This window comes from Pantherophis guttatus, chromosome 1 (genome assembly GCF_059756535.1).
Source record: "Pantherophis guttatus breed Tessera chromosome 1, ASM5975653v1, whole genome shotgun sequence".
NCBI lineage: Eukaryota > Metazoa > Chordata > Lepidosauria > Squamata > Colubridae > Pantherophis > Pantherophis guttatus.
The window spans coordinates 245,370,325-245,392,751 of record NC_142063.1 but is presented as its reverse complement, the minus strand read 5'-3'; the positions used below and the strand labels follow the sequence as shown (position 1 = coordinate 245,392,751).

At 38.6% G+C, this 22,427-nt stretch overlaps 1 protein-coding gene across 7 annotated transcripts in view; it reads right to left on the bottom strand.

Moving 5' to 3' along the window:
- The window catches only part of SOBP (sine oculis binding protein homolog), a 141,886-nt gene extending 119,760 nt beyond the window's left edge, over positions 1–22,126 (bottom strand). For 3 of the 7 annotated variants that reach the window (XR_009621885.2, XM_060689109.2, XM_060689110.2), the window contains exon 1: positions 21,660–22,095. Coding sequence is in view for 4 of the 7 variants with exons in the window: in XM_060689109.2 (XP_060545092.1) it covers positions 21,660–21,755 (96 nt within the window). In the remaining 3 variants the exon portion in view is untranslated. Of the gene's footprint in view, positions 1–4,973; positions 5,074–21,659 lie in introns of all 7 variants that reach the window. The other 4 variants (XR_015731392.1, XM_034409106.3, XM_060689111.2 and 1 more) reach the window with 3 other exon arrangements.
- Positions 22,127–22,427: the final 301 nt, after the last annotated feature.

Sequence of the window (22,427 nt, the reverse complement as noted above, 5' to 3'; positions counted from 1 at the left end):
CATGTCAGTGTTTTACTTCAGCCTGAAACAAGATTATAATTGGTCCAAATAGAAGAAGACAGAAAATTACTTTACTATAATATATAATTTTCTCTATATAATCTAAAATTTTGCATCTATGTCTGAAATACACATACACACACATTATTGGGGGTGGAAGTATGTGTCTATGTAATTAGGGCCCAAGGCTGAATTTTTTTAAAAAAACATAATATTGCAACAATGTAAATGAAAATGTAGCACCACACAATACCTGGTACTACTTATTCAATTTCTCATTTATGCTTGTTTGTAACCATGTTTCCACTCATATATAATCTAAAAAGCTTCAATCAAATATGAAAATATTGTATGTACAAGATCTTTCCCAGTTGCCAAAAACTCCTCCCCATAATATTATGATTATTTATTTATTTATTTATTTATTAGATTTCTATACCGCCCTACTCCCGAAGGACTCAGGGCGGTGCACAGCCAAACAATAAAAACACATACAATACAAAATTTAAAAATAGAATAAAATCAAATTAAATAATTTTGGCCCCGACAAATTTAAAACCCCAAACTTTTAAAATCAATTTAAAATTGAATATATAAAATACTAAAAGATATTTAAAATTTTAAAAATCTTTTATAAAAGAGAGGGAAAATTAGGCCAGGCCGGCCTGGTGAAATAGTAAGGTCTTTAAGGCGTGGCGGAAGGTGCGCAGATCCGGGATCCTCCGTATCTCTGCGGGGAGCTCGTTCCAGATAGTAGGTGCCCCCACAGAGAAGGCTCTCCCCCTGGGGGCCGCCAGTCAGCATTGTTTGGCTGACGGCACCCGGAGGAGCCCCTCTCTATGGGAGCGTACCGGCCGGTGGGAGGCTATTGGTGGTAGTAGGCGGTCCCGCAAGTACCCGGGTCCTAAGCCATGGAGTGCTTTAAAGGTGGTAACCAGAACCTTGAAGCGCACCCGGAAGACCACCGGGAGCCAGTGCAGCTCGCGCAGGAGGGGTGTTACATGGGAACGCCATGTTGCTCCCATTACCACCCGCGCGGCTGCACTCTGCGCCAGTTGGAGCCTCCGGGTGCTCCTCAAGGGGAGCCCCATGTAGAGAGCATTGCAATAGTCCAAGCGGGAGGTGACAAGGGCATGAGTGACCGTGCGTAACGAGTCCCGATCCAGAAAGGGACGCAACTGGCGAATCAGGCGAACCTGATGAAAAATCCTCCCGGTCACGGCCGTCAAGTGCTCTTCTAAAGACAGCCGTGAATCCAGGAGGACGCCCAAGTTGCGAGCCCTCTCCGTGGGGGCCAATGATTCGCCCCCAATAGTCAGTGATGGCGTCAACTGACTATATCGGGACGTCGGAAACCACAGCCACTGAGGTTGTGGATTAGAACTGAGAAATTAAGTGAGGAGGGTGGGATGATATTCCCTAATAAAATAAACATTTATTTTAAATAACACCAAATGATATAAAGTTAAGTCATATATATATATAGCAAGCAAAATGCCACTGGGCTAATCCAACTCTCTACAGAAAAGGGACTAATAAACTTCAAATCCAATTTCTTGGACGGGAACAAGGAGAACAAAAAAAAATTAATGGAAAGTTTGACAATCCCAACAAACAATAGGACTTTCCTTTTAATGATGATCAGCAGCAGACTTGTAAGAAGTCTTGGCAAATTCTAGCTGCACTTTGAAAAGTAGTTGTGCTACCTGCATCTCTTATAAATATTTAAAACCTTTAGGACAGAAGGGGTAGCCTTGGTTAAGCAGTGAGGATAAAAGTAATAAAAAACCTGAAATGATGATATGTCAGTAGAAGAATGAACTAACTTGTTAAAAACAAATATAACCAGAGTTAGGCCAATTTGTTCTGCAGATAGTTGACATGAAGCATTGATCTAAAGTAGAAAGATTATGAGGAGCAGAGAATAAATGGATCTTAATATTCAGTAATTGGGACAAGGCTTTCCAAATACATGCTGTAATTGCACTTCTCTATCTGAAATTCAGATGATTAGCCATACTTTTCTGCTGAAATGCATTATCGATCAACAATTTGGTGGTTTCTGGTGCAGACTGAAGATCCTCACCTGAAACAAAGTGAATCATTTTTGTAAACAAATCTAACACTACCAAACTATCAATCAGACTCTCAATGCCCAGTAATAGCATTCAAAGAGACAGTCCCAAGATCTTCTCAGAGAGGGAATTCAGTATTTAAAAAATCCGAAAAAAGAACTACCTATAATGCAGAAAGTTATATTACAGACTCGTGATGGGGAACCTATGGCACATATGCCAGAGGTGGCACCCAGCACCCTCTCTGTGGGCATGCGAGCCGTCGCCCCAGCTTGGCTCTGCTGCGCATGCACATGCGCCTCCCGCCAGCCAGCTGGTCTTCAGGTCTCTGCTGCGCATGCATGGGGGGTGCATGTGGTGGGTGTGGTGCACCAGGGTGCGCATGCACAAGGTGCAAATGGTGAGCACATGCGCATGTGGGAGGCGCATGCGGGGGGGGTGCATACACAGGGCCACAAGCACATTGCATTTTGGGGGTTCGGTATGCGCACGCTTTGGGCATTTGGTCCGGAAAAGGTTAGCCAACACTGTTATAGACCCAACCTGAAAGCACAGAATAATAGGATGGATAAAACAGCTGTTACTTCTTTGCATCTTAAATCCTGGCTCTCTGGTAGCCTAAGGCCTTCCACCTGTTCTAAAGTCTTTAAAGGGAAAATGTCTTCGTTTGCTGAACTCTCAGCTGGGGGCAATTTTATTAACAACACAATCTTTAATTCTATAGATAAAAACATTGTCATTTTTGTAATAATTTTTTTATTTTTATTAATACAAAGATAAAATCGGATCGACTACTGTAATGCTCTCTACATGGGGCTGCCCCTGAAGACCACTCGGAGGCTTCAGCTGATGCAGAATGCGGCCGCGCGGGTAGTGATGGGAGTGTCCCGACACTCTCATGTTACACCTCTCCTGTGGGACCTGCATTGGCTACTGGTTGCCCTCTGGGTGAGATTCAAGGTGCTGGTAATTACCTATAAAGCCCTACATGGCTTAGGCCCGGGGTATTTGGTGGACCATCTGCGGCCAGCGACAGCTCCCCATTGCCCAGTGCGTTCTCACAGGGAGGGCCTCCTTGGAGTGCCGTCGGCCAGACAATGTCGGCTGGCGACCCCTAGGGAGTGGGCCTTCTCTGTGGGTGCACCTACCCTGTGGAATTAGCTCCCCCTGGAGCTCTGGGTGGCCCCTAACCTTCGCTCTTTCCGCTGTGACCTTAAAATGTGGTTATTTCGCCTGGCTGGTTTGGACTGAAGGGGTTTTAAAGGGGATTTTAATGGTCTTTTTATAATCTTATTGGGTATTTTTAACATTGATTTTGCTTGTTTTTATTGTTGTGAGCTGCCCTGAGTCCTTCGGAGATAGGGCGGCATACAAGTTTAAAAAATAAATAAATAAATAAATAAATAAATAAATAAATAAATAAATAAATAAATAAATAAATAAATAAATAAAATATTGATATGAACTAATAAAAATATAAAAAAACAAAGGAAAGAAAAAGATAAGTGCAAAGCGATAGAAAAAATAAGGAAAAAATATATAAAAGATGATTTCCCCTTACCTCCAGGCAACAATGAATAAATTCAGTAACTTAACACCTTCTCCAATATTTCAATAAAAAAATGATACATTCTTCCCATACATCAGGGCTGTCAAACTCCTGGCCTATGGGCCAGATGTGTCACATGCTGGCCACACCCACAGCTGGCTTAGCGAAGGGGGAAAAGTCCCAATACATCAGGTAACACCGCCATGATGATGTGAGTTTGACACCCCTGCCATATATCATCCTTTATAAAAATTTAAATTATAAAAACTTTCATTTACTTCTAATTTCCTAAGGTTTATTAGGAGCTGGCAGGAATATTTTTACATTATATTTTTACATTGATCTAATAAATCCATTTTGTATTCCATCATTTTTTATCATTTTTTTCTAAGAAATCAAATAAAAGAAATCTGTCCCCATTTATAAACATATTTGAAGCCTCATTGTTCAGCCTTGGTCAAAAATGAATTCCATTAATAGCTATCAGAAACTACAACATATATATTAACTGTAAATCAAATAAATCCATTTTGAATTCCTTCTGTTTACTTTTCTTGATACTTAATCCCATCAAATAATTTATTATTATTTATTTATTTATTAGTCCAATTTATATGCCGCCCTTCTCCGTAGACTCAGGGTGGCTTACAATGCATTATAGCAATAGCCTGCATACTTTTTTTTTAGTAAATACCTGCTTATTAGGGCTTTTGCCCCCCCCCCCAAGTGGTGTTGTTCTATACAAAGTTGGCTTATTGCCCCCACAATCTGGGTCCTCAATTTACCTACCTCGAAAGGATGGAAGGCTGAGTCAACCTTGAGCCTGGTGAGATTCGAACTTGCACTAATTGCAGGCAGCTGGCAGCTAAGTGCTAGCACTTAACAGCACTTTAGTCTGCTGCACCACCAAGGCTCTTCACATAATGTTCCACAAGATGATTTCTTATCCATTTCTCTTTCTCTCCTTTCCGGAACAATTTAATTATCACATCCCTTTTGTAAATCCAAGATAAGGCAGCCTTCCAAGTCATTCTTCTGATTCATTATTTGTGTGCCTCCTTTAATTATTAAAATATCAGCTGGTTTTATTTGTAAATCCATTGTACCATCGTTTTCTATATCCTTATTTTCCACATCATAGTCAATTTAGAGGAAGAAAGTTTAACAAAACCAACTAGTGCAAAATGATCAGCAATTTTTTGCAGCATCATTACATGCACAAAACCTTTTAAGATCATCAGAAGTTATGAGATTTCAGTAACCACACAAGAGATTTGTATAATATTTTAAAGTGTTATATCTTTTAAGTTAGTGGGGTGCATTTCAGTTGTTGGCTTATGCTATGGTACCTGTGAATGCTGTCTTGTATCTCGTTCCAGACTGAGGGCAAATTGGAAGCACCTGCTAAGCACTTCTAAAATGTTACTTAGATGGAAAATGTAACAGCATCTGAAAAAAATCAGGTATGTTTACGTCCTTTTTACTTTGTGTCCTGTATATAGAAGGCTTTGACCCTTCTAGCAACTAAGTTTGCTATAAATATAATAATTGAAAACGACTATGTCAGTATCAAAGAAAGCCCACCCATGTCCAAAAAATGTGTATTATATTTCTTTAGATGATCAACATTATTTTCTTTTAACTATCTCCTTGTTTAATAATGAGAAATTTTAGTATTATAAAAGGAGGTAAGGGTAACTATCAATTACAGCCTAAAATTAATTATAGTCTTTGGAAAACATTCCTGAAGCTATATAGAATGGACTATATTAAGTAAAATTAGTCTTAAACCATGTCTGCCTATTTAACATTATGTTCATGTTATTTCTACTATACAATGTGTTGAAAATATTGTTACTGCTAACTTCAGCTTTGTTGCTGCAAAGATCTTAAATATTTGCCAAATATTAGCTCATGAGTAGTCTCATTGAATTTACTGGCAGTATTTAGTTTCTTAATGTAAAACATGTGTTTAGGAATACTGCATGACCAAGGCTATAGTTATTGAAGGATTAAATTTACATAAAGCTATAAAAAACAGATGTGTAAAATAAATACAAGTTCTTTGTAATCTTTCATTATCATTTTTTGAGATAGATAGATATAGATAGATCTCTCATCAAAGCAACAATGATTTATAGGTACTTCTTCAGTAAGTAAGCATGATTATTCTTTAATGTGTGACTTGTCCAGTGGAAAATCTTATCTAACCTTCTCACTAGATTCAATTATAAGTTTCTCCTACAGTCGTAAGGCTCTGTCCCATTCAGTCAAGAAGTCATGGCTGATGTAGCAGTTAAAGGTTTTCAGCTAATATCTGCTGCACTCACCTTCTTTTCTTCCCCTCAATGAGAGTTTGTAGGAATAAAATTGGAAGAAAGAAAATGCAATTGTTTCAGAAGGAGAGTGAATAAAGAAATAATGAGCAGTCCCATCCAAAATGGAAATTGGACCTCAGACAAAATAATGAAGGAAACTGTATGTTAATCCTCTCAGGTAAACCAGACAGAAAAAATGGACCAGATGAGCTACAGTAATTCTAGTTTATTTTAAGGCTACAGAAACAATACTTTATCACTGTTATACACTGCCAGGGTCCTGTTTTTCAGAGCTAGGTGGCCATATAAACAAAATCTTGTAAATTTGAAAGTATAAATCTCCTATTGTCACTTTGAACTGCCTGATCAATTAGGGTGAGTCTTTCCAAATTTTCTTTCTCTGACTGTTAAGCACTTGTGGGCTCCTCCCTCTCTTGTCTTATTAGTCCCTTAATGGCAGCATCTCTTCCATTAATCCTGCAACATCATTCCCTCATACCATTATATTGTATAAGCATATTCAAACTCTAGCAGCACTCTTATCTGATTATTCACTGCACCTAGAAATGCATTATCTATGGGTTAAATTTCTTCTTGTATCCTGGAGAGTTTCATCCCATAACCTGGCAGAGAATCCACCTATTCCTTTTTCCCCCCCACAAGGAACTTCACAAGCCTCCAGCATAAGCTGCCTTGCTATTTAGCCCCCTGGGAGAAGAGTTTTCTTGCTTATGGATTTCATTAACTGGCACGGATAAGGTTCCTTCACACAGCCATGCATCTTCTATTGTCGAAATGGGAGGAAAGTACCACTGCCCCACATTTGTGTGTGTGTGTGTGTGTGTGTGTGTGTGTGTGTGTGTGTGTGTGTCAACAATGACTCCCAATAGTATTGCTGCCTTCACAGGATGTAATTTGGGACATTTTCAGTGCAGCTGTTGATTCCCTTTTTCCAAGCCAGCACTGGAAAAAAGCAACTCCATGTATGCAGAATCCAGGAGGTTATCATGCCTAAATAAAAACTCTTCTTCCAGGGCTGGACATTACATCATATTTCTTTAAACAGCTGATCAAATTAAGGAGTTATCTTGGCTGCTGGTAGTACAATATAATCATTTTAAAATCATCCTCTAAATATTTTTATATTTTAAAACATATGGCTGGGGTTTTTTTATATGCAAGTTTCCAAGCACCATCTGATTTACACTGATGAAAGTCATGCCAAATTGATGTAGGCTTAGATATTATGTCAATTTCTCTTGTTTCCGTTTTTGCTGTGGTCAAGGTGTTTTTGCTTACCTGTGGGAAATTAACCTCCTGGTGGACCTGCATTTGGTCTTACATGAAGTCAATATTCCCATCTCTAAACCCTAGAAAAGGAAGAATAAAATATAGGTGCTGAGAAGTACTCAGTCTCTCTGGAAGTCTTAGTATACATGGATATGGAGGTCCATATGCTGGAGGAGAGGGCAGTACCACAGCAGTCCTCCCACTCCATTTGGAGCCCAGAAAATTACTCATTTCCAGAGGCCCCCCTTTTCACCACTAGAATGTACAGATGGGAAGTTTTCTGCCATAACAGCAAGGAAACCACTAATTTCCTTCCATAACCTCTTGAATACATTTCAGTCTACCTCAGGAGAAGCCTGGCAATGCGATGGGAGATTACCATACTTTTTGGACTATAAGACTCTCCAGACTATAAGACGCACCTAGTTTTTAGGGAGGAAAACAAGGGGAAAAAAATCTGCCTCTGCCTCCCAGCAATTTGCCTCCTTGCAGCAAACAGTCTGGGCAGCTTCAGCACAGCCTGATTTAGCATGAGCAGCTGATTGGCAGTTGGATCTGCCACCCGGAATACATCTTATCAGCTATTCCAGGCTGCTGGGATCGCCACTGCCCATCGCCGCCGTCGCCGCCCATCGCCGCTAGTGTCTATCGCCGCCTCCACACACTACATTACACTACAGCCTCCGTGTGCCCCATTGTTGACCCATTCCAGGCTGCGGGGATCGCTGCCACAGCTTATCCCCACTGCCTGGAACGGGCCAAAAATGGGGCACGCAGAGGCCAAAAATGGGGCGTGCAGAGGCAGCGATAGGTGGCAGCAGGGATCCCCGCAGCCTGGAACAGCTGATAGGCAGTATTCCAGGAGGCAGATCCAACCGCCAATCAGGTGCTTGTGCTAAATCAGGCTGTGCTGAAGCTGACTAGGCTGTTTGCTGTTTGCTGCAAGAAGGTAAATTGCTGGGAGGCAGAAGCCGAAGGGTGAGTGGGCGGGGCTTCGGCAACATTCGCTCTATAAGATGCACAGACATTTCCACCCACTTTTGGGGGGGGGGAAGTGCGTCTTATACACTGAAAAATACGGTATGTTGTCAAGACATACAATTAAGGAAAAGCAAATAGTGTCTCTTTGTGCTACAACAAGCAAACTATGTGGATGAGTCCATGGATTTACATTATTAGAGACTGAAATAATTGGTCTTCAAGTAAAATAACCTACCAGGAATTTTGAGAAGCTTGCATTGTACTGTACCAATTTATCATCTGTATTTAGGCTGACATCCTAAAGATTGTGTTTATGTTTTCCATAACATATCATGGTTTTATGCCACAAATGCAAAGCTTCATCACTGAAGTAGTTTTTTGAGTTATTTTTTTTTCTTCAGGTTTTCAGAATGCTTTTCCAGGGAAGGAGGTTGTTTCAAAAGTTTACATTACATTTACATTATTGCAGTTAGTATTCTCTTTAGAGATAAGGAAAGGGGTTTGAGCAATTTGTGCAAACGTATTAATGTCAAGTTGCAAATTAATTTTTTTCACTTTAATAATTTGTGTTAAGAATTGCCCAGTACAAAAGAGGAAGTGGAATGGCTTTTTATATGAAAAATCTATATACCTAGGAAGACATTGTTTATGAATATGGAAAATCTGTTAGTAATCATCTGAATAAAAGTAAAAAAGAGTGTAAGAAACCAAATTAAAGCCATTCTGGGAATTTAGGACAGATCACCTAACCTAGCAGAGGATGGGAATAATGTCTTTCTAAATCAAGTGTTCAAGGCAGCTGACTTTAGCAGCAATAGTGGGACCTCAACTAATCCTGACAAAGTAAAATTGGTTGATAAACTAAATAAAGTATCATCAGATTGGAGAAAAGCATTAAGTTCATGGATTCAAGATAATATGGGGAATAGTTGGGAAAAGTCAGTTACATATCGTGGATTGCAAATTTCAATGAACTTGGGCAGAAATTGGGCACGTATTATGATGGGTAAACAAATTAAAGCCCCCAAAAATGGGTTACTGAACACAAAGGCACAAACAATTCCCATCAGAAGGAAAAATGAGAAAAGTTTTAGCTAGATTGTATGAATGGTGTGCTTGCTGACAAATTGAAAAAATGAATATGGAAGCAAGGACTGATAACTAAGGTGGTGTACAAATTGTTAAGTCAAGCTTATAGAGATGGAGCTAGTAAGGTGAAAGCTGAAAATGAGATGAGGCTATAACTGCTTTCTCTAGGAAGAGGGAGAGAGCTCCTAATGTCGTGCAAAAGGATGGAGTAATGTGGCTGAGTACTGAAAAAAGTATAAAAAGCCATGTGGCTATCTGAAATTAATTCCAGATTGGAGATAGGATACTGAAAAAGTTGATTGAAATAATATACCACTGATGATATTCAGTAACTATAACTATTGACTACAGCCTTTGAAAACTTCTAGAAAACTGCCAATAAGATATGCCAACAGTGATGGCTAGACTTTTCTGGACCGAGTGCCCAAAGCGCGCATGCACCCGACCCCCCAAAATGCAATGCACGTGCGTGCCCCGCACATGTGCATGCCCCCTGCATGTGCCCCCTTGCATGTACAGCAGAGACCCGAAGACCAGCTAGAGGCGCGCACGCATGCGTGGTGGAGCTGAGCTGGGGTGACGGCTTGCGTGTCCACAGAGAGGGTGCTGCATGCCACTCTCTGTGGGCACACTCTCTGCGTACACTCTTTGGGTACTATTCGCTATCACAGTACTAGAAGAACAAACATATTCCCAATAATAAAAGAGAGAGAGAGGGAAGACTTGAAAAATTATACAATAGTCATTTTAATATCTGTATTGTGTGAGATACTAGAAAAAAAAGACAAGCACCATGTCTGCAAGCTCTTAGGAAAACATGCTTCCATTACAAGGACCCACCATGAGTTTATCAGGAACAAATAATTTCAAACTAACTGTCTTTTATGACAGAGTTTACTATATCGATGGAGCAAAGGAATGCTATGGATGTATTATATCTTGATCACAGTAAAATGTATGGCAAAGTCTCTCATGATATCCTCATGGACCAGATGAATAATGTGGGCGAGATACTACTGTGGCCTGGGTGATTTGCAACTAAGCAATCATCCTCAAAGGATGTTCAAAAATTGCTCTGGAAGGAAATATTAGATGTAGTTCTTCAGGTCTCTATAGTCAATATCTTCATAAATGATCTAGAACATGAAATGGAAAGGATGCTCATCAGATTTGCAGTTGAACAATATTGGGGGGTTGATTAATATCTTAGAGAACAAATGTAGACACTTAAAACTTTTTAAAACTGAAATCTGACTTGTAGATCTGGGAATCTTAGTGGACTACCAGCTGAACATAATCAAGTAACTAAAAGGCTTGGTGTAGCCTTGGATTGGATTTACAAAGCACTGTTTCCAGGTCATGGCCAGGGGTGGGTTCTAAATTTTTTTACTACCGGTTCTGTGGATGTGGCTTATTTTGTGGGTGTGGCTTGATGGTCATGTGACAATTCTTTAGGATTTAACAGAGGTACTGGTCTACCAGGCTTTTAACTGCTTGCAGAGCTGTACCAGTCTACTCATTTGTTTTTGGAGGCCCTGGTCTACCCATTTATTTTTGCAGGCACCGGTCTACTCATTTGTTTTTGGAGGCACCGGTCTACCCGCACACTGCCTTTTAACACTGATCAGCTGTAGGGCGGCCCTTTGAAGCCCCACAAGAGTTTAAACAGTTTTTTTCCTTCTAGCTGATCAGCTGGGACTCAGGAGGCAGCAATAGATTGGGGGTGGGGCCAAATAAAAGTTAAGAATAACGCCGGGGGGACGGGGTGTGTGTGGGGAGCAGAACCGGTTCGGTGACATCATATCGTCACCGCTACTGGCTCGGCAGAACCGTGCCAAACCAGGAGGAACCCACCACTGGTCATGGCAGATAATAATTCCGTTGTACTCTGTGTTGATTGAACCCTACCTGGAATATGTACCTATTTCTTGGCACTGCATTTTAAAGGGGACATGGAGAAGCTAGTGTGAGTTTCAAGAAGAGTATTCAGTAAAATAAGAGGACTGGGAAATAAGCCTCTCTGAGGAACAGTTAAAACAGCTGGAATGTTTAGCCTGCATAAGAGAAGACAAATGGGAGAGATACTAGAGTAGTATCTACCTTTTTTGATCAAGGGACTTATTTCATTGGTCACCTCAAGTACCTGATGAACTCTGTTCAGTTTCAAAAGGAACTATTTTGTTTGTATTTTATTTCACTCATATCATCCAATTTATATAGCTACCTATTTCATAAATGTGACTCTGAGCAGTGTACAATCAAAATAACTTAGGGTTGCACCTGAGGCTTTAATGCACTATTTGACTACTATTTGTGCTGTTTTAATCAGGTCTTAGAATCTCAATTGTGAATTGAGCAGCCATAAAAATTGATTAAATGAATCGTGTTCCAATAGATTATAAAGATTATTTGTCAGCAATGGTTTTAACAGATTCCTGCACTAATCATGACATTGTGCTAGATTATCTATAAAGTTCTCCCCCCCCCCAACTCATTCATTCCTTAATCGTGAGTCTATGGATTGAAAAGCAAAATAACGATGTACTTTGCAATCAAAAGAGGATTTAAGTATTAGAAATTAGAACAAATTTGCCATTTAGTTCCCTAAAGAACCATTTGCCATGATAAATCTTGCAATGCTTATAGAAATAACTAGAGCTAATGTCACAATTATGGCTAGCTGAACAAGAGACTAGACTAATGAGACATTCTGTGCCAGTGACCAGCAAGTGGTAATCCTTTATGAACTCTTCTTGACTCCATTGTTTTTGAAACTATCATAGGATAATTTATATTTTAACTGTGCTTAAAATAAAAGAGAAGCAAACATTTTGATGTTCTTCTCAAAGCCCACCAAGAGAATTTGGGAAGAGTATGTGAACTTAAATTCACACTGGACATGGAGAATTAGGTACTTGGTTCTAAATACTGTGATCAGTATCAGAAGTATTCTTATGAGAAGTAATGTTTGATATGTTACTTTACATATTTTCACTCTCATTTCTCAGCCACCATGGACAGCATCTTCAACATCATCCGAATTTATATTTATGGCTAAAAATGTTTACCACTCAATGGAATGTCTGTATTCACATTCCATTTTCATTTTTCTTTAAGACAGGTTCCCCATTACAAACCTGTTACCATTCATTAAATACCCTTTACTATGTGTTCTTTTTCTACTTCTTTATTAAAGTCCTGCTGTTTTTCAAAATAATTTGGACTTCATTATCAATACACATGCGGGACATCTCTACTCTTCATTAAAACAAGCCCTCTTTTTCAGCTTCTGCAGGAGGCTAAAAAAATATGCCAATGCTTTAAGAAACTCATTAATATTCATGCAACTCTTAAAGCAATATCATCTATTTTTTTCAGAAGCACTCAAGGGGTTTGAAAAAGATGGGCTATTTTCATAATTTATCATTTAGTTGAACATTCAAAGTTCCAATATGCTAACTTCAGCAACGTTCATATTTTTTTAAAAAAAGAAAATACTCCTAAGGAAGAAAACGGTTCTATTTGTGTGTTTTAGGGTCTGTTACCATCTTCAGATTTGTTATTAATTATTGCTGTTATTATAATATGTTCAGTATTTTTTCTCAATGTACAATGATATAACAGGCTTCTAATGAGTATTCCTGAAAAATACTTTAATTAGAAAGTTATTATTTGTATTAATACTTCATAATAAATTAATAAATTATAATAAAATAATTAATGTTACCTTTGTTTCCTAATACTCTTTATACACGTAGTCTTTGCTTACTGACTGCTCATTCAGTGACCATTCAAAGTTATGATGGTGCTGAAAAAGGAAATTTATGGCCGCTCCTTGATACCAACCATCACAGTGTTCCTGCAGCCGCATGTTTGAAATTAAGGCACTTGGTGACTTGTGCACATTTATTTATTTATATCCTACCTTTATTATTTTTATAAATAGCTCAAGGTGATAAACATACCCTTTCTCCTGTTTTCCCCATATACCATAGTCACAGTCACATGATCATAGTTTGCGACCTTCATAGCCAGCTTCCAACATGCAAAGTCAATGGGGAAGCCTGCAGGAGATTGCAAGTCTCCATCATGTAACATCATGTTCAATACCTATCGGTTATTCACTTAAATACCGCAACCAGAACTGACATTGTAAGCAAGTGTGGTCACATGACATTTCACTTTATAACAAATTGAGGTTGACAAGTGACAACTACTGTAATATATGAAATGTCTTTCCAAAAACATATGTCTGTATATGCTGTATATATTACCCCTGATCACATAATGTCTTTAATTTTTCAAAAGCTACATAATTTGTGATGCAATAATGTCATAACATATGAGATATCATTATGGCACTACTAGATACCTTTGAATAAAGTACTGAACTACAAACCAATCAACCTTCCTCCAACGTGTTGTGTGAACCCATCCTATGTGTTCAGCATGTGTGTGTCATGTAAATATAATTAGGTTAACGTGTTATACAAACATTACTATTTTTTAACATTGCTAAGATTTCTAAACTCTTGTGCATCTTTACTGTATAGGATCAAGCTAATATTAATATTAACTATTGTTGTTGCTCACAAAGTTATATGGTAGCACCTAACCACCTAACTTTGGCTAATCCTGAAACATTAAGTATAATTGGACCTAATTACTGTAGTCTTTCTTGGATGAAAAATCATCAGAAGAAGCCAATGAAACTATTTCTGTATTCTTGCCAAAGAAACTACATGGATCTGCCTTTGAAGTCACCAGGAGATGAACTCAATTTGAAGGAAATGTTATTTACTACTGCGGCTACAACTAGCATTCAGCACTTATTTTTGTACTAATATTGTGCAAAACATATATATGATAAACCCCCTCAGAGAGGGCTCGCAACTTGGGTGTCCTTCTGGACTCGCAGCTGTCTTTAGAAGACCATCTGACGGCTGTGGCCAGGAGGGCTTTTTATCAGGTTCACCTGATTTACCAGTTGCAGCCCTTTCTGGACCGGGACTCCAGCTCAGTCACTCACGCCCCCGTCACCTCCCGTCTGGACTATTGTAACGCTCTCTACATGCGGCTCCCCCTGAAGAGCACCCGGAGGCTCCAACTGGTCCAGAATGCGGCCGCGCAGGTAATTACGGGAGCGATCGATGCTCCCATGTAACACCGCTCCTGCGCGAGCTGCACTGGCTCCCGGTGGTCTTCCGGGTGCGATTCAAGGTGTTGGTTGCCACCTTTAAAGCGTTCCATGGCTTGGGACCTGGCTATTTACAAGACCGCCTTCTGCCACCAATAGCCTCCCATCGACCAGTACGCTCCCACAGAGAGGGGCTCCTCCGGGTGCCGTCGGCTAGGCAATGTCAGCTGACGACCCCTAGGGGGACAGCATTCTCTGTGGGGGCCCCTACCCTCTGGAATGAGCTGCTCCCAGAGATTCGTAGGATTCACAACCTTCATACCTTTCGTCGTGCCCTAAAAACATTATTATTCCAACAAGCAGGGCTGGCCTAAATAATAATAACATTTTACTATTTTAATGGGTTGTTTTATTAGAGTTTTTTGGCCAATTTATTTAATTGTTTTAAATTGCTTTTAATTTTTATATTGTTATGGTTTTATTTTTGGCTGTACACCGCCCTGAGTCCTTCAGGAGAAGGGCGGTATAGAAATTCAATAAAATAAAATAAAATAAAATAAAATAAAGAAATAAATAAAGCTCCCCTTTTCTTCATAATGATGAGGTAATAATAGGATAATAAAACTAGTCAGTTTCAATGGAATAACTAACTCTGAATTAAAGGGGAGAGGAACTTCACAAATAGGGTTGTTCAGTCAGGCCAAAACACTTTATGCCTAAAATTAAGGAAAGATAATGGCAAATTTTTTTTCATCTCAATAAAGTGCTAAAATTCCTCACCATTATGATAGGGTAGCCTAGAGAGTACTAATTAGCAATCACAGCAGGAAATTCTGTCCTACAACATTGGAGAATGTCTAGAGACCTAACAGGATACAGCTAACAGAATCCTGCTGAAAGGAGATGCCTCATTTGCCATATCCACACTAGTAATTTTATGGCATCCTATTGCACCATTCAACAGTTGCTATGATATTATATGAACAATAAAGTCTGGTTTTACAGTATCACAGTAATGACTGGATGAATCTGTAAAATGCTATAAATGACTAGTTTGGAAATGTCTCCTGGCTAATGGTAAAAAGCCAATCCTAGAGAAGAGAAAACTCTTGGACTCATAGAAAGTAGTTCTGCAGAAGGGAGATATGGGAAGAGACAAAGGAACTGGCTGTACGCGGTCTTATGAATTACATGCAAGGGTAAAATTGAAAGGGAAAAGGCCCTTCCCATTCTGAAATTATTATAAGTACATGAGAGCCACTGCATTGAATTTCCTTTTTTTTTTTTTTTTTTTTGCAACAATTTCAAACACAAAGCCAGCAATTCAAATACAGAGATCTGGACCTTGCTATATTTCTTCTGCTATTTGTGTTTCAATTTCTGGAAAAAGAGATGCTGAAAGGAAGCAGAGCTGCTGTGTTACAGCCCAATAACATCTTTAATGGCATAGAAGTCCTACAAAAATCAAGAGAAAGAGAAAGAGGATAAAGACAGAAAAGAAGCAGGTAGACAGAACAACATGGACAAGTTTTTCCTCTAACATGGAAAAGACAGAAAATATAAATAACATTTACTTGGGAGTAATACAAAATGAAACTGATTTTGGAATAACAGAGTTGGTTTCAGATGAACAATGAGAACATACACAAAAAGTCACCTCTTGGACACAACCATTCCAGTGGAATAAAACAATTGGAAAATACATTTAATTGACTCAAAAGAAACTGAGGAGAAGCAGGGGAAAGCAAACAGTGGGAAGCATAGAAAGAAGACCAAGGAATGAGAAAAAAGATGGAGGTCAACATTGCATTTCAGAACAGTACATAATCAAGAGTTAATAGTCAAGAGTTATTGTGCCTAGACTGCTGAGGGAGGGAGCTTAAGTGATGGTTATCACTGACTTCAATTGAAAATAAAAACAAAAAAATGCAAGAAAAAAAGATATGTTATATTTGTTAATGCTATGACACCATATGTCTTCTTACAAAACTCTGATGCCAAGATTCATATATAATCAAATAGTTAAAGCCAAGAAATAATTAAAAGCCAGATTCTCTGGAACACCTGGACTGACAAAGCATATGATTGCTTGGATGCTATCTACTGCTGCACAGTTAAATTATTTTTTTTAACCAAAGGAACTGACAAGAAAACACCTTTTATTCAGTTTGTATCAGCAAATAAATAAAAGTATAGTGCTAAAATGCTTTTCTGTGTGGTTGTTCATTTTCACAGCCCAAACCACATTTTACAATAATTTTATGATTTGCATGATTTAATTGTATATTTTATTGAATTTTAGTGCATAAAAATACTTTTGGGAAGTACTTTTGGGAAGTAAAAGACTATTCATATACATTTTTCTCATATATGATAGTGGAAAGAAGTCTGATGAGATTAAAGTCTTTAAAAAGCAATGAAAATTGCTTAACGCATTGTAAGCCGCCCTGAGTCTCCGGAGAAGGGCGGCATATACAACAAATTTAAGAAAAAAAAAATTTCATTTTCATACATGCTGTATTTAAAATTCATTTTATTGTAGCATCATCGTACAGATAACATAACTCTTGCATGAAAGATAATTGGTTCTATTTCTGAAATGCAATTTTTCACCACATTTTTATATACAGCTTTTTTTCTGTCAGAAAATGGGGGGATGATACCAGACAAATGTGGATGGAAATGCAAGAGAAATTGAGTCTCTTATTTTTAAAAACTAATTATTTTAAAATTTTTAAGTAGAAGCATTTCTATTTTTTTCTGTTTTCTTCCTTGCCATATTGATTGAAACATGGAAGATTAATCTGGAGCCATATAATAAATGAAAAATGTATGCCTGTCATGTGATAGTATACTTCCATTAAACCTTTTTGGATATTACAAATGGATGCCAGTATGACAATAAATGCACACTAGCCTGTATACATCAATTTCCAACATTATTTTAATTATCTTGTAGATTCTTATATATTCTATATAAGGATTCTCAAACTATTGTGAATATTCCTTATCAAGATTTATAGGTTCTTATATGATGTCTCATGGTAGTTTATCAGAGGACCTAAAAATACTTATACATCTTTCTTTTCTATGTAATTATTCTCCAAAGTAACTTTTAAATCTCCAAATGCCTTGTATAGTGAAAGGAATGACTAAGCAATCCATCAGTTTAACAGAATCTACTTGAAGCATGATTAAATTTGGATTCCACCTATTTTTTTTTGTCTTTTTCAGTGAGCAGCGTGCTTTTCAGTTGTTAGAAGAATATTTCAATGAATTTGCCAATTAATGGCAACAGATAAAATAATCTAGAATGACATCTATTTAAGTTAAATTACTTATTTAGAATCTGAAAAGTAATCAATTTAGGTGCATAAAATCAGCTCTGAACAACAAATCTGTCATTCATCTCAGGACTGTTTTTAAAAAAAACCAAAGATGCAGATGAATTCAAAATTTTCAGTACTAGCTTTGACATGTCATCAGATCATTCAATTTAAGTGAACTTTAAATTGTAAGGTTTTCGAATCATGATTCTTACGTTCTTGTCGTTTATAACATTATATAATATCAAGTTTCCATGTCAACACAATCCATTTGGATAAAAGAACCATTTTAAAAGTTCATAGTACTTCTCTGAAATAGGTGAAGATTTATGAATGGAACATACTGTACTTCTCTATGGTTTTTAAAAATCTACATATTCACATTGCTAAGTGAATTGTTTTAATTGATATTTAGTTTGTTACATTCTTAGCAATCCTATAATACGGTGTATTGCAATCACTATTCCTAAAATGTCCAGTCTTTGGCTGGAAATTCCGAGAGTTACTAAATGAAATTTTGGAGGATGTACATTTGGTAGAGGGAAGATTTATAATTTTCCCCCATTTGTAATTTACCATACAACATAATAATATTAATAAAATTTAAATATGGAAGGCAAATAAAAGGAAATAATTTGAATTATATTAATGGTCACAGTGAAACAAAACATTCTGTCAGAATTTTTTTAGTGAAATTTACACTGAAGAAAGAGAAACCAAGCAATCATGTAGTTTTGTATCAAACTGAAGTTTCTCACAACTGTCATGTTCATCAGGCCAGAGATAACAAAAATGTAACCTAATATCTACTATTATGAAACAGCAAACAACATCAGTTTTCAACCTTATTAAAACAGAGCAGCAATTGGTATTACTGATGTAACAGAGAGTGATTGAGTTTCTTTCCATCATTATTAAGCAAATATGTGGCTCTGTCAAAGAGCAAATCTTCAAGAAAATCTGTGTGATGAGGTAATTTTATTACTCATTCATAGTGCCTTGTATTTGCTGTACTTAAAATAGACACTTGTACCCAGTGGCTTTTTATTACTGGAAGGAGGGTGGAGAGAAGGAATCACATACACGCTGGTCTTTTTTTCTTACTCCTAGCAAATGGAAGCAATTCAATCCAACATGGGTTGAAACTTGAGTAGGTCACTGTATACCGTGATAGAATTCCCTAATCCCTGAGCCAAATTTCCCGAGGGGGCCCTCCTACTAGTCCTTCACTTTCCAAGCTGACTTTTCCATTCCTTCAGCCCTCTCCTCTCCTCTCTCCCTCCCCTTCATCTCTTCATCTCCCTCTACCTTACAGCCTTGATATCCGATCTGCTGCTAGGATTCAGGTTTCAGTTTTTACAGCTTAGGCTGTCTATTGCTATATACATTCCTTTCTTTCTGCTCTGTCGTGATTACTTAGCAGAGCTTATTTTACACAAGTCCACATGAAAGCAGTTCAGATGAAGGGAAGCAGTCAAGCTGCTTGAACAGTTCAGATGTGCACCTACACAAGGACACATTGTGATCATCAGAAGATGTTGTCGCATTCATTTCATACAATATGACTAATTTGTTAAGTTACTCTTTAACTTAAGTGAAGAGGAGAAAATCATTTTCATATACCTTTCTTTCAGTAAGTGAAGAATTATTGAAAGAAAGACAAGCAAATATCCAATGTACCTAGAAGAAAACAAGATGCAAACCTGCTCAGAACTTTAGTTATAAAAACACAGAATAAGAGTTAATAAGACAACTAACTCTATGATGTGGCCAAGGCTGCCTGAAAGCTTCTGCTGTTATTCACATTTCAACCGCGCAATCTATAAAAGCTGTTCCCAAAACTATATATCAGATCCACAGCCTTGGGTTAAATTTCTCATATAAATGAAACTCTGATAAATTTATTTCTCTTATTTCTTTTCTTCCATTATCAGAAGCTTAGGGGAAAGGGAGGTTTACTTGCATTAAGATTAGCACTAATGCTTAATAGATTTTCATAAAAAGAAGAAAAAAATCTTGTGTAATTTTCCTCCTTTCACACACAGTGTTGTTTTTGTTTCTTCCTCACCATTTCAGACAAACATCTGTTCTACTGCAGAAGAACAACTATCTCCCAAACCACCAAGTGTGCCTGCAGCCAAAGTAAACAAAACAAACCCAGAGGATCCAGCATAGTCAGCCTTTATATATCCAGCCGGGATAGCATTTCATATGTTTTGATTAAAATTAGCTAATTTGTAATGCTAGAACCTATGAAACTTAAAAACTGCAGATCGAATGAAGCACTGTCTTAAACGGACAGTGCATAATGGGACAGAGTTCCATGCCCACTGTCCCCCTTCCTCTCTACCCTTACCAAAATAAAAATGCAAACAAGGTCTGACTAAGCAATTACCGTTAAATTCAAGTGTACACAAAGCTTCCTCTAAGATAGAAAGTCTACATACAAAGAGGCATATGTATATATGCCTAGAAACTGGATAATTGTTATAGATATGCAAGGGACTTTGTTCTTACATATACACCACCACCTTTGTTCAAATATCCATCTGCTGTTGGACAAACCTTCAATACACCACAGAAAGAAACAATACAAATAACAGAGAACTCTTTTAATTGAGTTTAAAAAATTAAACAAGAAACAGAGCATCCTCTTCCAAATTGATTTGCTAAGCTCAATAAGTAAAATGGTCTTGTTGATCCCTTTGGGTTGCTAGTCTTGGACCACATAGGCAAAGATTCCATGGTGATGAATATTCAATTTCACACACACAGCTTTTTTAATCATTATATACCAACAATGTATATTGAGGATTTCAATATATAACCTGTTAACAGAATGATTATGAATGCTCCATTTCACTAAATGTAACTTGAGTGAATGGATTTTATCCTACCTCAAAACTATACTATTTTATTATTTGAAGCAAGGCAACTTCACTTCAGCCCCATAGGTGAGGTTTAGGGGAAAGATAAGTGAGAAACATAAAAAATTAATGCTAATATTAATTTTTATAATCGTACTATCAGACAATAATTTCATCTTCACCCAGGTGAATATTGTTTATTTATTTATTGGGCAACTTCTCAGATATTAGCCTCTGGAGTGCCAGCCCACAGAATTACCACTGGAGCACAGCTGGATCGGCACTATTTCCTGCCAGGATGCTGGTTTTACCTCCTCCATACACAATCACTCCAAACAGATATAGATGATATACAGAATGTACACACAGAGATCATACATATTCATGCACCCTTCTAGGACAGCTTTCAATTCAACACTCCGCTTCTTTGATTAACTGTGAAGTGGAGCACAGAAAACAGACGCCAAAGTAAAAGGCAGAAGGAAAAGACAAGAGATCCTGTGTCTAAGCCCAAGAATGATGTACCGTTCAGACCATAACATTTCACTTTGACAATTTAATTACACAGTTGCAGCTGGCTACTGGAAAGGGGGAGAGGGTGCTTAAATGACTTCCCTTTCTTTTCTAACTTTTAACGGCTTCTAGATTATCTGGCTAGGATGGGCACTTCAGAAGGGAACTGAACCCCTTTGGAGAAAATATTATAAATAATAGTGGTTATAGCCATCAATGTATCAGATCCCCTAAGGGATCTGGCTTTCTCGCCTGTGAACTGTGCAGTTAGGAGGAGGAGTTCAGGCTCCTTTCGTCAACCCCATCCGAGGGTTTTTTTACCCCCTCTCATCACAACAAAACAAGAGGTCTTTTATTTATAACATCTTCTCCCATGGGGGGAGGGGAGACCGTAATACCGGGGTGGGGGTGTCTGCAACAAGCTTCCCTCCTCTCCGCCGCTACCCCTCTTCCCTTTTTCTTCCCTTTTCGCATCCGATAAGAGTGACAATAAAGAAGGAGCGCAGAGACGTACCTTCATCTCTTCATTGATTTCCCTTTTCACGGGATGAGCCGGCTTCCTGCTTCTTTTATTTTCTGGAGGTCTCCCTTCTTTCTCCATTTCTGCCATTTTTTATTTTATTTTTTATTTTATTTTTTTGTTTGGTGTGCGTGCGTGTATGTGTGTGTGTGTGTGTGTGTGTGTGGGCGCGCGCCCGCGCGCGTGTAATGTGTGCGTGTATCTACTTTGGTGGAGATGAAATGGCTGCTGGTATTATTTAGGAAAAGCTTTCGGGGGGGGGGAAGGTTGTGGAGAGGAAGGGAGGGAGGACGGGGGCGGCTTTTAGCGCTGGGCGAAAGCGTCAACGGGTGTCAAAGGAGAAAGCGGCTCTGGGAGGGTTGGGGATGCGGGCGGGCCGGACCGTGGGTTGCCCTGGCGAGTCAGCCATCTTCTGTCTCCCTGTCTGTCTGCAGGACCGAGCGCGAGAGACGGGGCTCTGTGCGTGCATGGGGAGGGGGCGGCGAGGGAAAAGGAGGGGAGTCGGGAGGGAGGGAGGGAGAGAAAGAGAAAGAAAGAAGCCAGTCCAGTTCCTTCCAAAGAGCGGGCGTGCGCGGGGGTGGGGAGGGGGGGGAGAAGCAGGACCTCCCCCTGCCCAGGCATTGGGCGGGGCTTCCAATATGATCAAACCCTCCGCCTCTTTTTCTTCTGCTGTTAGTTAGGTTCAGAAGCGGGGAGGGGGCTTTTTATACTTAATTATCATCTCTCTCTCTGTCTCTCCTCCCCCACCCTCGGAGGGACTGT